The 14344-nt window shown below is 42.6% G+C and overlaps 1 protein-coding gene across 33 annotated transcripts in view; it reads left to right on the top strand.

Annotated features, from left to right (window-relative positions):
• The window catches only part of LOC133559662 (pleckstrin homology domain-containing family A member 1-like), an 87992-nt gene that overhangs the window by 67821 nt on the left and 5827 nt on the right, over positions 1-14344 (top strand). For 29 of the 33 annotated variants that reach the window (XR_009808235.1, XR_009808222.1, XR_009808223.1 and 26 more), the window contains exon 11: positions 177-266. Coding sequence is in view for 5 of the 33 variants with exons in the window: in XM_061911635.1 (XP_061767619.1) it covers positions 177-266 (90 nt within the window). In the remaining 28 variants the exon portion in view is untranslated. Of the gene's footprint in view, positions 1-176; positions 267-5689; positions 5764-10106; positions 10327-14091; positions 14339-14344 lie in introns of those variants that run through there. The other 4 variants (XR_009808245.1, XM_061911640.1, XM_061911639.1 and 1 more) reach the window with 4 other exon arrangements.

Here is a 14344-nt window from a genome sequence, read left to right as displayed (position 1 = left end):
CTCCCAGTGCCACCCACACTGGTTTGAATGTAACTTCAATGGGTTTCACTATGTAAAGCGCTTTGAGTCACTAGAGAAAAGCGCTGGATAAATATAATTCACTTCATATTCAACAGCCTTTGAAAAAGTGAAGCAAGGGAGGGAAATGATCAGTTGTTCTTTCCTCTTCTGCTCAGGCCGACAGTCCGGAGGAGATGCACAGCTGGATCAAGGCGGTGTCGGGCGCCATCGTGGCCCAGCGGGGGCCGGGGAGGTCCGCTGCCACAGTATGTTGTCACGCACTGCAGCATCCTTTTCCAACAATGCATACTTTGACAGTAATTGACTCAGCGGTAAAGAGCATTCACACTGAACCACCCCTTCCTGCACAGGTGCATTGTGGGTCGGGAAAGAGCTGCACTCGTGTGCTCAGCCTTTTAACAAATGTACAAGCCTTATGTCCAGGAAGCAGGACAGTTCACTTGTTGATTTCAACATGGTCGAAGTCTCCACTGTCCGCGCTAGAGGGGTCAATTTCAGCTCGCCACTTGTTCTTTTTCTAACAATCTAAGTCAGGGGTGCCCATTACGTCCAGGCATTAAAAAAATAGACCCTAAAACTTATGGATCGTCAATCTTCACCAAGACTTGACTTTGGTCACTTGATTGACATTCACAGCACCCGAGGGTCTTGTGAGATGACGCTGGCTGCTGCCACATCATTATTAAGAAAAAATTACCGACAGGAAGGCGAGAAACACTTTTTATTTCAACCGTACCGTCCGTCAAACACCTAAAGACAGACTGCACAGTTCCTATTTTCACAATAAAAGCGCTGGTTCATCAATCAATCAATGTTTACTTATATAGCCCTAAATCACTAGTGTCTCAGTAGTCCGAGGTCACATTGTTATGGGAGACACACTGCATCCTATCAGTAAGATAAGAGTTAAACCAAGATAGGCTAAGTCTGACATACCAATTTGTGTTTTGATACGTTTTAATAAAATATTACGATCGACGGTATCGAAAGCAGCGCTAAGATCGAGGAGCAGCAACATAGATGACGCATCAGAATCCATCGTTAGCAATAGATCATTAGTCATTTTTGCGAGGGTTGTCTACGTAGAGTGATTTGCCCTGAAACCGGATTGAATGGTTTCACATAGATTGTTAGACGCTAAGTGTTCATTTAGCTGCTCCGCAACAATTTTTTCGAGGATTTTTGAAATAAAGGGAAGGTGAGACACCGGTCGGTAGTTTACCATGAGGTCAGGATCGAGGTTAGGTCTTTTAAGAAGAGGATGAATAACCGCTTTTTTGAATGCTAGGGGAACAGTGCCCGAGGAAAGTGATAGGTTTATAATATTTAGCACTGATGGACCTAATAATACAAAGAGCTCCTTGATCAGTTTCCCAGGAAGAGGGTCAAGTAAACATGTTGTTTGTTTTATTCCATTTACACGTTGTAACATTTCCTCAAAATGAGAGAAACTATTTTGGAGGGCAGTATCCGCCGTATATACCATCGTATCAGTGTTAATAGAACCCCGTTGTAGCTGGGACGCATTGTCTTTAATCTCCTTTCTAATGACTTCAATATTCTTATTAAATAATTGCATAAAGTCATCAGCTGAGTGGGTGGAGCTACTGGAAGGGGTCCCTTGTTGGGTTAGCGATGCTACCGTACTAAACAAAAATTTAAGATCGTTTTTACTACGGTAGATGAGATTTGAGTAATATTTAGCTTTAGCTAAGGTAAGCATGCGTTTATAAGTTATTAAACTATCACTCCATGCTTGATGGTGCACCTCAAGTTTAGTCGCGCGCCATTTGCGTCCCAGTTTTCTACATAACAATTTCTGAGTTCTAGTTTCTTCTGTAAACCACGGGGTACGCTTTTTTGGAGCCTTTTTTAACTTCAGCGGTGCTATGTTATCAATGGTTTCGCGCAGGGCGTGGTTAAAGTTGTTAGTGAGGTTATCAATAGAGCCCACATACTTTGGGAATGGTGCCATTACTGAGGGCAGTAGGTCAGCAAGAGTTGTCGTTGTGGCCGTATTAATGTCGCGGCTGCTATAGCAGTTATTATTGTTATTAGTTTGACGAACATGCGTCTGAACCTCGAATTTTATAAGGTAATGATCGGACAATACTTTAGTATACGGGAGTATCGTAACTTTGGAAACGGTGATACCCCTGACAAGCACTAGGTCTATCGTATTAACGCTGTGATGCGTCGGTTCATTTATTATTTGTGTAAGACCACAGCTATCAATTATAGTCTGTAGCGCTACGCACGGTTGGTCCGATGGGGTATTCATATGGATATTAAAGTCCCCCATTATAATTATATTATCGGCGTGCGTCACTAGATCAGCAACAAACTAATAAAGTCCGAATAGGGCCCTGGGGGGCGGTAGATAACGGCCAGGCACAGAGGCAGCGGTGTGGCAGACTTCATAGAAAGCACCGCAAACGATTTATATTTATTATTTAAGTTAGGACTAAAGTTAAAGTTTTCGTTGTATATTAAGAAAAAATTACTGACAGGAAGGCGAGAAACACTTTTTATTCAGAATAGAATAGAATAGAGTTTTATTGTCATTATTGCAATGAACAGGTTTAAAGAACAATGAAATTGGAGCAGATCCTCCTAAGGTGCATATACAATATGGTAATATAAATAGTAAAAAAAAGATAGAGATGAGAGATGTATCTATGTATATGTATATATATCCACACAGATGCATATATGCATGCATATGAATATATATACACACACATACATACAACATTATTGCACATTATAGTCTGAAAAAAAAATGTAAACATTACACATGAGGACATGATGGTCATATTGTGCTAACTCAGTGCCTGTTTAATGCTACTATGGCTCGTGGATAAAATCGTACCTTCCGTCAAATACCTAAAGACAGACAGCATAGTTCCTGTTTTCACAATAAAAGCGCTGGTTCATCTGCTTGCGTTAACAAAATAAAAGTCTCAGAAAGCTAGCGCACACAAACTAGGAAGCTAGGGAGTTAGTATTCTTGTATAGTTTCTAACAAAGAGTATAGAAGCTCGACACTTTCATGTGGTGTTGGACAGAAAGGAGGACTTTTTTTCTCCTCCATGTGAAAAAGTGGAGGCGATCATCACTACTGTCTGATTCCAATCATGGGAAGTCTTCAACTTATATTCTTGTCTTCATGAAAGTGTTTTAAACATGCTGGTATTAGCATTAACACCTTTCACTGTCTATCTGTGTTGGCCCTGCGATGAGGTAGCGACTTGTCCAGGGTGTACCCCGCCTTCCGCCCGATTGTAGCTGAGATAGGCGCCAGCGCCCCCCGCGACCCCAAAAGGGAATAAGCGTTAGAAAATGGATGGATGGACTTGTCAACTAAACTTTCATAAATAAATTATATATATAGTCTGCCTTACATTACGAAGGTCCTGAGTAGTCCTAGGTTCAATCCCAGGCTCGGGATCTTTCTGTTTGGTGTTTCCATGTTCTCCCCGTGAACGCATGGGTTCCCTCCGGGTACTCCGGCTTCCTCCCACCTCCAAAGACATGCACCTGGGGATAGGTTGATTGGCAACACTAAATTGGCCCCAGTGTGTGAATATGAGTGTGAATGTTGTCTGTCTATCTGTGTTGGCCCTGCGATGAGGTGGCGACTTGTCCAGGGTGTACTCCGCCTTCTGCCCGATTGTTGCTGAGATAGGCACCAGCGCCCCCCGCGACCCCAAAGGGAATAAGCGGTAGACAATGGATATATATATATATATATATATATATATACAGTATATATGTATGTATGTATGTATATGTATAGGGCAGCACAGTGGTACAGGGGTTAGTGCATGTGCCTCACAATATGAATGTCCTGAGTAGTCCTAAATTCAATCCCGGCCTCGGGGTCTTTCTTTGTGGAGTTAACATGTTCTCCCCGTGGCTGTGTGGGTTCCCTCCGGCTACTCCGGCTTCCTCCCACCTCCAAAGACATGCACCTGGGGATAGGTTAATTGGCAACACTAAATTGGCCCCAGTGTGTGAATGTGAGTGTGAACGTTGTCTGTCTATCTGTGTTGGCCCTGCGATGAGGTGGCGACTTGTCCAGGGTGTACCCTGCCTTCCGCCCGATTGTAGCTGAGATAGGCGCCAGCCCCCCCCGCGACCCCGAAAGGGAATAAGCGGTAGAAAATGGATGGATGGCTTTTACGGAAATACATTTTAAAATATTTGGCTTCATAACTTTTATGGACGGAATTTCTAGGCGCAGCCAAGGCGTTGAGGGGATCCGGTTTGGTGGCCACGGGATTAGGTCTCTGCTTTTTTCAGATGATGTGGTCCTGATGGCTTCATCTGACCGGGATCTTCAGCTCTCACTGGATCGGTTCGCAGCCGAGTGTGAAGCGGCCGGAATGAGAATCAGCACCTCCAAGTCCGAGTCCATGGTTCTCACCCGGAAAAGGGTGGAGTGCCATCTCCGGGTTGGGGAGGAGACCCTGCCCCAAGTGGAGGAGTTCAAGTACCTAGGAGTCTTGTTCACGAGTGGGGGAAGAGTGGATCATGAGATCGACAGGCGGATCGGTGCGGCGTCTTCAGTAATGCGGACGTTGTACCGATCCGTTGTGGTGAAGAAGGAGCTGAGCCGGAAGGCAAAGCTCTCAATTTACCGGTCGATCTACGTTCCCATCCTCACCTATGGTCATGAGCTTTGGGTCATGACCGAAAGGATAAGATCACGGGTACAAGCGGCCGAAATGAGTTTCCTCCGCCGGGTGGCGGGTCTCTCCCTTAGAGATAGGGTGAGAAGCTCTGCCATCCGGGAGGAACTCAAAGTAAAGCCGCTGCTCCTTCACATGGAGAGGAGCCAGATGAGGTGGTTCAGGCATCTGGTCAGGATGCCACCCGAACGCCTCCCTAGGGAGGTGTTTAGGGCACGTCCAGCTAGTAGGAGGCCACGGGGAAGACCCAGGACACGTTGGGAAGACTATGTCTCCCGGCTGGCCAGGGAACGCCTCGGGATCCCCCGGGAAGAGCTAGACGAAGTGGCTGGAGATATTGAAGTCTGGGCTTCCCTGCTTAGGCTGCTGCCCCCGCGACCCGACCTTGGATAAGCGGAAGATGATGGATGGATGGCTTTTTGGCTCTCTTAGCCAAAAAGGTTCCCGACCCCTGGTATAGATTAGCTTACAAGGAACTTCCTACAATTTGTTTTAGCATCTTTAATGCACAAGAACTATCAAAATGGCGCCCGTGCAGCCTTCAATCTTTCTGCACGCAGACCTCGGTGCAAAATGGTTTGGACACTCCTGAAGCGGTTTTTAGTCCAAAAGACGTCCTCACTTTTTGCTGTGTGTCATTCAACTTGAGAGCAATAGTCCTGCTTGGTGGACACTGGCTGCAAGAGAGCATGATGTGACGTTATGACCTGTGACTGACTTCCCTCCCCGCATGACTTCAATGTGGAAGCAGCGTGGACAGAGCGCCAGGACGCCCGCACTGATGTAGTTGTTTTCTGTCGTGTGCCCTCCTCCTCCTTGGCCACCTGTTGTCTCTCTCTCTCTCTCTCTCTCTCTCTCTGACTGTCTGTCTGTCTGTCCCGCATCACCTCTTCCTCCCATGTCCTCCTGCCCGTCCCCCCGTGTGGGCAGACGGCCCATCTGCTCTAACCCTGCTTTGCGCTGTGTTGTTGCAGATGCGGCAGGCCAGACGGCTGTCAAACCCCTGTATACAGAGGTATACGTCTCGAATTGGGGAGTGCAGCAGCACGTACGTCAGCTCGTCTTAAAAACAAAGAAAAAAAACAATCATTCCCCCTCCTTTCTTTTAAACGTTTTTTTTTTTTTAATGCTTTATTTCTTGCTGACTGGCCGGCCCTTCCTTGGGGAGCAGAGCTCACCCCGGCGCGTCTGACGAACCTGTTTTTTGGTCCTCTTAAAAAATTTAAAAAAAAAGTAACCCAACAAGCGCTGCTTCTCCCTTCACACTTCTGACGTCCACTTTGCGCTTTTCCCTTTCGCTGCTTTACACGCAGCTCTGTTTTTGTCATTGGCTGAATATAGCTAGACACACAGTGGGGCAAAACAGTATTTAGTCAGCCAGCGATTGTGCAAGTTTTCCCACTTAAAATGATGACAGAGGTCTGTAATTGTCATCATAGGTACACTTCAACTGTGAGAGACAGAATGTGGAAAAAAAATCCAGGAATTCACATTGTAGGAATTTTAAAGAATTTATTTGTAAATGATTATTATTAACCATTCAAAGCTTTCACTGATGGCTCAAAATCTCACGATACATGGCCCCCATTCATTCTTTCCTTAACACGGATCAATCGTCCTGTCCCCTTAGCAGAAAAACAGCCCCAAAGCATGATGTTTCCACCCCCATGCTTCACAGTAGGTACGGTGTTCTTGGGATGCAACTCGGTATTCTTCTTCCTCCAAACACGACCAGTTGAGTTTATACCAAAAAGTCCTATTTTGGTTTCATCTGACCACATGACATTGATTGATTGATTGACACTTTTATTAGTAGATTGCACAGTACAGTACATATTCCGTACAATTGACCACTAAATGGTAACGCCCGAATAAGTTTTTCAACTTGTTTAAGTCGGGGTCCACGTTAATCAATTCATGGTACAAATATATACTATCAACATAATACAGTCATCACACAAGTTAATCATCATAGTATGTACTTTGAATTATTTACATTATTTACAATCCGGGGGGTGGGATGAGGAGCTTTGGTTGATATCAGAACTTCAGTCATCAACAATTGCATCAACAGAGAAATGTGGACATTGAAACAGTGTAGGTCTTATTTAGTAGGATATGTACAGCCAGCAGAGAACATAGTGAGTTCAGATAGCATAAGAACAAGTATATACATTAGAAGTACATTTGAGTTGTTTATAATCCGGGGAGTTGGGATGTGAATGGAGGAGGGTATTAGTAAAGTGTTGAAGTTGCCTGGAGGTGTTGTTTTAGAGCGGTTTTGAAGGAATATAGAGATGCACTTACTTTTATACCTGTTGGGAGTGCATTCCACATTGATGTGGCACAGAAACAGAATGAGTTAAGACCTTTGTTAGATCGAAATCTGGGTTTAACGTGGTTTGTGGAGCTCCCCCTGGTGTTGTGGTTATGGCGGTCATTTACGTTAAGGAAGTAATTTGACATGTACTTCGGTATCAAGGAGGTGTTGCGGATTTTATAGACCAGGCTCAGTGCAAGTTGTTTTACTCTGTCCTCCACCCTGAGCCAGCCCACTTTGGAGAAGTGGGTTGGATTGAGGTGTGATCTGTGGTGGAGGTCTAAAAGTAACCGGATTAGCTTATTCTGGGATGTTTGGAGTCTAGATTTGAGGGTTTTGGAGGTGCTGGGGTACCAGGAGGGTACATTCTCCCAAGCCTCTGCTGTATCATCCATGTATCCATTTTGGTATAAACTCAACTTGTCGTGTTTGGAGGAAGAAGAATACTGAGTTGCATCCCAAGAACACCATACCTACTGAGAAGCATGGGGGTGGAAACATCATGCTTTGGGGCTGTTTTTCTGCTAAGGGGACAGGACGATTGATCCATGTGAAGGAAAGAATGAATGGGGCCATGTATCGTGAGATTTGGAGCCAAAACCGCCTTCCATCAGTGAGAGCTTTGAATGGTTGACCAAATACTTATTTTCCACCATAATTTACAAATAAATTCTTTAAAATTCCTACAATGTGAATTCCTGGATTTTTTTTTCACATTCTGTCTCTCACAGTTGAAGTGTACCTATGATGAAAATTACAGACCTCTGTCATCATTTTAATTGGGAGAACTTGCACAATCGGTGGCTGACTAAATACTTTTTTGCCCCACTGTAGATACACACCTAACACTGGAAAGACTTGCCTCCCGCCTGCCCTTTCCCGAGAGGAAACCCTTAAAAAGTATACAGTATCTCACAGAGTGAGTGCAACACTTGCATTGCAGCAAGCATTTTCAAAATTCTATCTTTTCAAGGGATGATAATATAGAAATCATACATTTTAGAGTAGTCCATGAACAGTTTGCATCATTTACTATCCACTAGGGGTGTGACGACTATATATTCCTAAGAAAATTTGCCTTCTGGAAGATAGCAATCGATTCAAAGTCGTTTTAAAAGGCAATCAATGGATTTGATCAATACAAGAAAAAGGAAAACATAACGGCAGACTTTATATGAAGTTGAACACTTTGAACAATATGGACATTTGACCATATTTAAAGGCCTACTGAAAGCCACTACTAGCGACCACGCAGTCTGATAGTTTATATATCAATGATGAAATATTAACATTGCAACACATGCCAATACGGCCTTTTTAGTTTACTAAATTGCAATTTTAAATTTTGCCTGGAAGTATCATGCTAAAACGTCGGGGTATGATGACGCGTGCGTTGTAGAGGACATTTTGTTCCAGCACCGTTCCCAGCTATAAGTCGTCTGTTTTCATTGCATAATTCCACAGTATTATGGAAATCTGTGTTGCTGAGTCTTTTGCAATTTGTTCAATGAATAATGGAGACGTCAAAGAAGAAAGCTGTAGGTGGGAAGCGGTGTATTGCGGCCGCCTTTAGCAACACAAACACAGCCGGTGTTTCATTGTTTACATTCCCAAAAGATGACGGTGAAGCTTTACGATGGAACAGAGCGTTCAAGCGAACACGGTTGGATTGGACTACACACACAAAGTACAGTGTATTATGCAGCGATAATTGCGAAAGATCGTGTTTCGAAGAGGGTCCCTTGCGAAGGGCAGTGAAGTGAATTATATTTATATAGCGCTTTTTCTCTAGTGACTCAAAGCGCCTTACATAGTGAAACCCAATATTTAAGTTACATTTTAACCAGTGTGGGTGGCACTGGGAGTGGGTGGGTAAAGTGTCTTGCCCAAGGACACAACGGCAGTATCTAGGATAGCGGAAGCGGGGATCAAACCTGCAACCCTCAAGTTGCTGGCACGGCCACTCTACCAACCGAGCTATACCGCCGAGGGCGGAGATGGGCATGGCCACCACCCGTCGACTGGTGCTGAAGAAAGGTGCGGGGCCGACCTTCAGGTTGTACAGGTACGCCCATATAATCTCACTAAAACACTAGAATCACAATAAGCAGATAAGGGATTTTCCAGAATGATCCTAGTAAATTTGTCTAATAACATCCAAAGACATGCACCTGGGGATAGGTTGATTGGCAACACTAAAATTGGCCCTAGTGCGTGAATGTGAGTGTGAATGTTGTCTGTCTATCTGTGTTGGCCCTGCGATGAGGTGGCGACTTGTCCAGGGTGTACCCCGCCTTCCGCCCGATTGTAGCTGAGATAGGCGCCAGCGCCCCCCGCGACCCCGAAAGGGAATAAGCGGTAGAAAATGGATGGGATGGATGGACATCTGAATCGCTCCCACTTTATAGTCTTTTTTTTTTCTGGTCCTTCACTCTCACTTTCCTCATCCACGAATCTTTCATCCTCGCTCAAATTAATGGAGAAATCGTCGCTTTCTCGGTCCGAATCGCTCTCTCTGCTGGTGGCCGTGATTGTAAATAATGTTCAGATGTGAGGAGCTCCACAACCCGTGACGTCACGTGCACATCATCTGCTACTTCCGGTACAGGCAGGGCTTTTTTTTAACAGCACCAAAAGTTGCGAACTTTATCGTCGATGTTCTCTACTAAATACTTTCAGCAAAAATATGGCAATATTGCGAAATGATCAAGTATGACAGTAGGCCTTTAAATACAGCAATATGCTATCAGCAACATCAAATGATGGTTCTTAAAAGACGTCGTTACACCCCTACTAGCCACTGCAAATCAGATCAACACACAAACCAAATGGACTCCATCTCATAGTGAACATGTTACAACTGTCCTTAGTTTAGTGTTGCGTAACACTGCCTTAATCCTCTGGGACATGGAAGTGAGCAGAGCTGCACGTCCATGATGACACGACTTGCTGCAAAACAAGGGGTGTACTCACTTTTGTCAGATCGCAGTCTGGCTGCATGGAGGTGTTCTGTCCTCCTTTCACATCACTCTCTTTTGTCTCCCCTCCGCTGTCCTGTCTTCTCTCTGCAGCCTGCTGCAGCTGCGCACCTGTCTTAGATGTGTGACATCCTGCTTGTGTCTCCTCCTCCCTCCCGTCCGATGCCTGTATGTCTTTGCTTTTTCTTCTGCCCGCCACCCTCTACCCCGTAAAACACAACACCCGCCCCTTTCTAACAGTCTACTACCACACTATTGTACGTGTTCAAAGCCACTACATGTGAGTTATAAACCCTGAACAGTAATCTGTGTCAGGTTCAAACACTGGTGACATCTATTAATCAATCAATGTTTATTTATATAGCCCCAAATCACAAATGTCTCAAAGGACTGCACAAATCATTACGACTACAACATCCTCGGAAGAACCCACAAAAGGGCAAGGAAAACTCACACCCAGTGGGCAGGGAGAATTCACATCCAGTGGGACGCCAGTGACAATGCTGACTATGAGAAACCTTGGAGAGGACCTCAATGGATGTCGAGCGGGTCTAACATGATACTGTGAAAGTTCAATCCATAGTGGGTCCAACACAGCCGCGAGAGTTCAGTTCAAAGCGGATCCAAGACAGCAGCGAGAGTCCCGTCCACAGGAAACCATCTCAAGCGGAGGCGGGTCAGCAGCGTAGAGATGTCCCCAATCGATAATCAGACAAGAAACAAGGAACCAAGCAGACACAGGGTTAAATAGAGCTCATGAGGAGACACGTGTTTTGGGCTGTACTCTAGTTACAGACCCAAACAACGTTCTAAAGCACAGCCCGCCTGCCTCCTGTATTTATTAAGGAAATCCCCATTACATCATTGTGACTAAGGGAAAGGGTGGAGTGGACTCGACACAAGATATGATAATACGAAAATGCAAATATGTTGACACTTGGTGCTGTCGCCCAGTCTGTTCTTGTGCTGGTCCCAGAACAGAATGTTTGGCATTGGCAATCAGCATGCGTAATCTGGACCGAACACTCAGGAAAGACAGGCAAGCAACCTCTCAGATTGCTAGTTCTGCACAAATACAGAAAAAACGCTTCAGCACAAATTGACTATACTTTATAGTAACGGCCCTTAAGCATATAGTTATGATGATAATATATACATAATTATTCTAACATCTGTGAGCAGTTGACTAACAGGTAAGGCAGACTAGGAAAAAAGTGCGCGTATAAGTAAAAGTATCGTATTTTCCGCACTATAAGGCGCACCGGATTAAAAGGCGCACCTTCGATGAATGGCCTATTTTAAAATTGTGTTCGTATATAAGGCGCATAGAATAGATGCTACAGTAGAGGCTGGGGTTACCAACCTTTTTGAAAGCAAGAGCTACTTCTTGGGTACTGATTAATGCGAAGGGCTGCCAGTTTGATACACACTTCAATAAATTGCCAGAAATAGCCAAATTGCTCAATTTACCTTTAATACATAAATCTATATATATTTATAAAAAAGGGTATTTCTGTCCGTCATTCCATCGTACATTTTTTTTTCCATTTACGGAAGGATTTTTGTAGAAAATAAATGATGAAAAAAACAATTTAACGGTTTAAAAGAAGAGAAAACAGGAAAAAAATTAAATTTTGAATCATAGTTTATCTTCAATTTCGACCCTTTAAAATTCAAAATTCAACCGAAAAAAAATGAAGAGAAAAACTAGCTAATTCGAATCTTTTTGAAAAAGAAAAAAAAGATTATTATTCCTGACTGAGATTAATTTTAGAATTTTGATGACATGTTTTAAATAGGTTAAAATCCAATCTGCATTTTGTTAGAATATATAACAAATTAGACCAAGCCATATTTCTAACAAAGACAAATCATTATTTCTTTTACATTTTCCAGAATTTTAAAATAAATTCAAAAGACTTTGAAATAAGATCTAAATTTGATTCTACTGTTTTTCTAGATTTGCCAGAATATTTTTTTTTTATTTTAATCATAATAAATTTGAAGAAATATTTCACAAATATTGTTCGTCGAAAAAACAGAAGTTAAAATGAAGAATTAAATTAAAATGTATTTATTATTCTTTACAATAAAAAAATTTATTCACTTGAACATTGATTTAAATTTTTAGGAAAAAAGAGGAAGGAATTAAAAGGTAAAAAGGTATATGTGTTTAAAAATCCTAAAATCATTTTTAAGGTTGTGTTTTTTCTCAAAAATTCTCTTTCTGAAAGTTATAAGAAGCAAAGTGAAAAAATAAATGAATTTATTTATTTAACAAGTGAAGACCAAGTCTTTCAATTATTTTCTTGGATTTTCAAATTCTATTTGACTTTTGTCTCTCAAAATTAAAAATGTCGAGTAAAGCGAGACCGGCTTGCTAGTAAATAAATACAATTAAAAAAATAGAGGCAGCTCACTGGTAAGTGCTGCTATTAGAGCTATTTTTAGAACAGGCCAGCGGGCGACTCATCTGGTCCTTATGGACCCCTGATGTAAACTCACTACAACGGTGTGTTTTAGATCTTTCATGGTGAGTTCACTGACAGATATAAGTAAGAACTTTACACTATTTTATATTACAAATGGCAACAGTGGAGGATGAATGTCATAAGGAGATAAAGAAGAAGCTTATCGGACTACAAAGGCGGACTGGCACAATTTTTCAGGATTTATGCAGATCCCAAATACAGATCAGCAGGTACCAAAAGGTAAAAAAGTTGCTTTTTGCATAATATTGCGAAACGAAATGCCAGATAGTACGTCTTACCTTATACACACAGCATAATAATACTCCTATGTTGAAGCACAGTGCAATCCATCAAGTGGTGTGGCTTACTAGGTTACCAAAGTCCTACTAAAACATTTTTGATAGATTTCTGAGCGCCGTGTGTTACGTTAAAGTTAAAGTACCAATGATTGTCAAACACAAACTAGATGTGGCGAAATTATTCTCTGCATTTGACCCATCACCCTTGATCACCCCCTGGGAGGTGAGGGGAGCAGTGGGCAGCAGCATCATTTATGGTGATTTAACCCCCAATTCCAACCCTTTGACGCTGAGTGCCAAGCAGGGAGGTAACGGGTCCCATTTTTGTAGTCTTTGGTATGACTCGGCCGGGATTTGAACTCACGACCTACCGATCTCAGGGAGGACACTCTAACCACTAGGCCAGTGGTTCTCAACCTTTTGTCAGTGATGTGAACATTTTTTTAATTCAAGTACCCCCTAATCAGAGCAAAGCATTTTTGGTTGAAAAAAAGAGATAAAGAAGTAAAATACAGCACTATGTCATCAATTTCCGATTTATTAAATTGTATAACAGTGCAAAATATTGCTCATTTGTAGTGGTCTTTCTTGAACTAATTGGAAAAAAAGATATAATAATAACTAAAAACTTGTTGAAAAATAAACAAGTGATTCGATTATAAATAAAGATTTCTACACATAGAAGTAATCATCAACTTAAAGTTCTCTCTTTGGGGATTGTAATAGAGATCCATCTGGATTCATCAACGTCATTCTAAACATTTCTTCTCAAAAAAAAGAAATCTTTTAACATCAATATTTATGGAACATGTCCACAAAAAAATCTAGCTGTCAACACTGAATATTGCATTGTTGCATTTCTTTTCATAGTTTATGGACTTCCATTCATATTTTGTTGAAGTATTATTCAATAAATATATTTATAAAGGATTTTTGAATTGTTGCTATTTTTAGAATATTTAAAAAAAAAATCTCACGTACCCCATGGCATACCTTCAAGTACCCCTAAGGGTACGCGTACCCCCATTTGAGAACCACTGCACTAGGCCGCTGAGTAGGTCTCTATATGTTCTTTATTTTCAATGGAGCATATTAAATGTTGCTGACAGGACCACTGACGGGTCTGCCACTTAAAAAGTTGGGAAACAGGTGAATACTGGGGAACTGTAAAAAGGGGAGGTGGTCAAAATTAAGGCCAAAGGGAAAAAAACCTCATAGCCATAGCACACATAAACATGTTACATAGAATCCATCAAACTTGCAACAGGTGGACTTCATGCTGTGTGACGAGTGTCCTGTGTGTTGCAGAGACACAAATCTGAGAGTGACAAGCTGCTGAGCACCGAGGCCTCCTAAGGCTGCTTCCTCTTCTTCTTCTTCTTCCTCTTCCACTGCAACATGTCCGACCAAACTAAAACCCGCCGACTCTCCACTCCTTCTGCTTCTACTACTTGTGCTCCTCCCACCATCTCCACTCTAACAATGCTCCGCCCCCCACCCTGCAGCACTCAAAGCCCATCAGGCCTCACAGGCTGGTCCACTCTTTCTAACCTTGGTATTT

The sequence above is a fragment of the Nerophis ophidion genome, linkage group LG09 (assembly GCF_033978795.1).
Source record: "Nerophis ophidion isolate RoL-2023_Sa linkage group LG09, RoL_Noph_v1.0, whole genome shotgun sequence".
In the NCBI taxonomy this organism is placed as follows: Eukaryota; Metazoa; Chordata; class Actinopteri; order Syngnathiformes; family Syngnathidae; genus Nerophis; species Nerophis ophidion.
The sequence above is the reverse complement of the archived record's forward strand: the minus strand, read 5'-3'. Positions and strand labels throughout refer to the sequence as shown.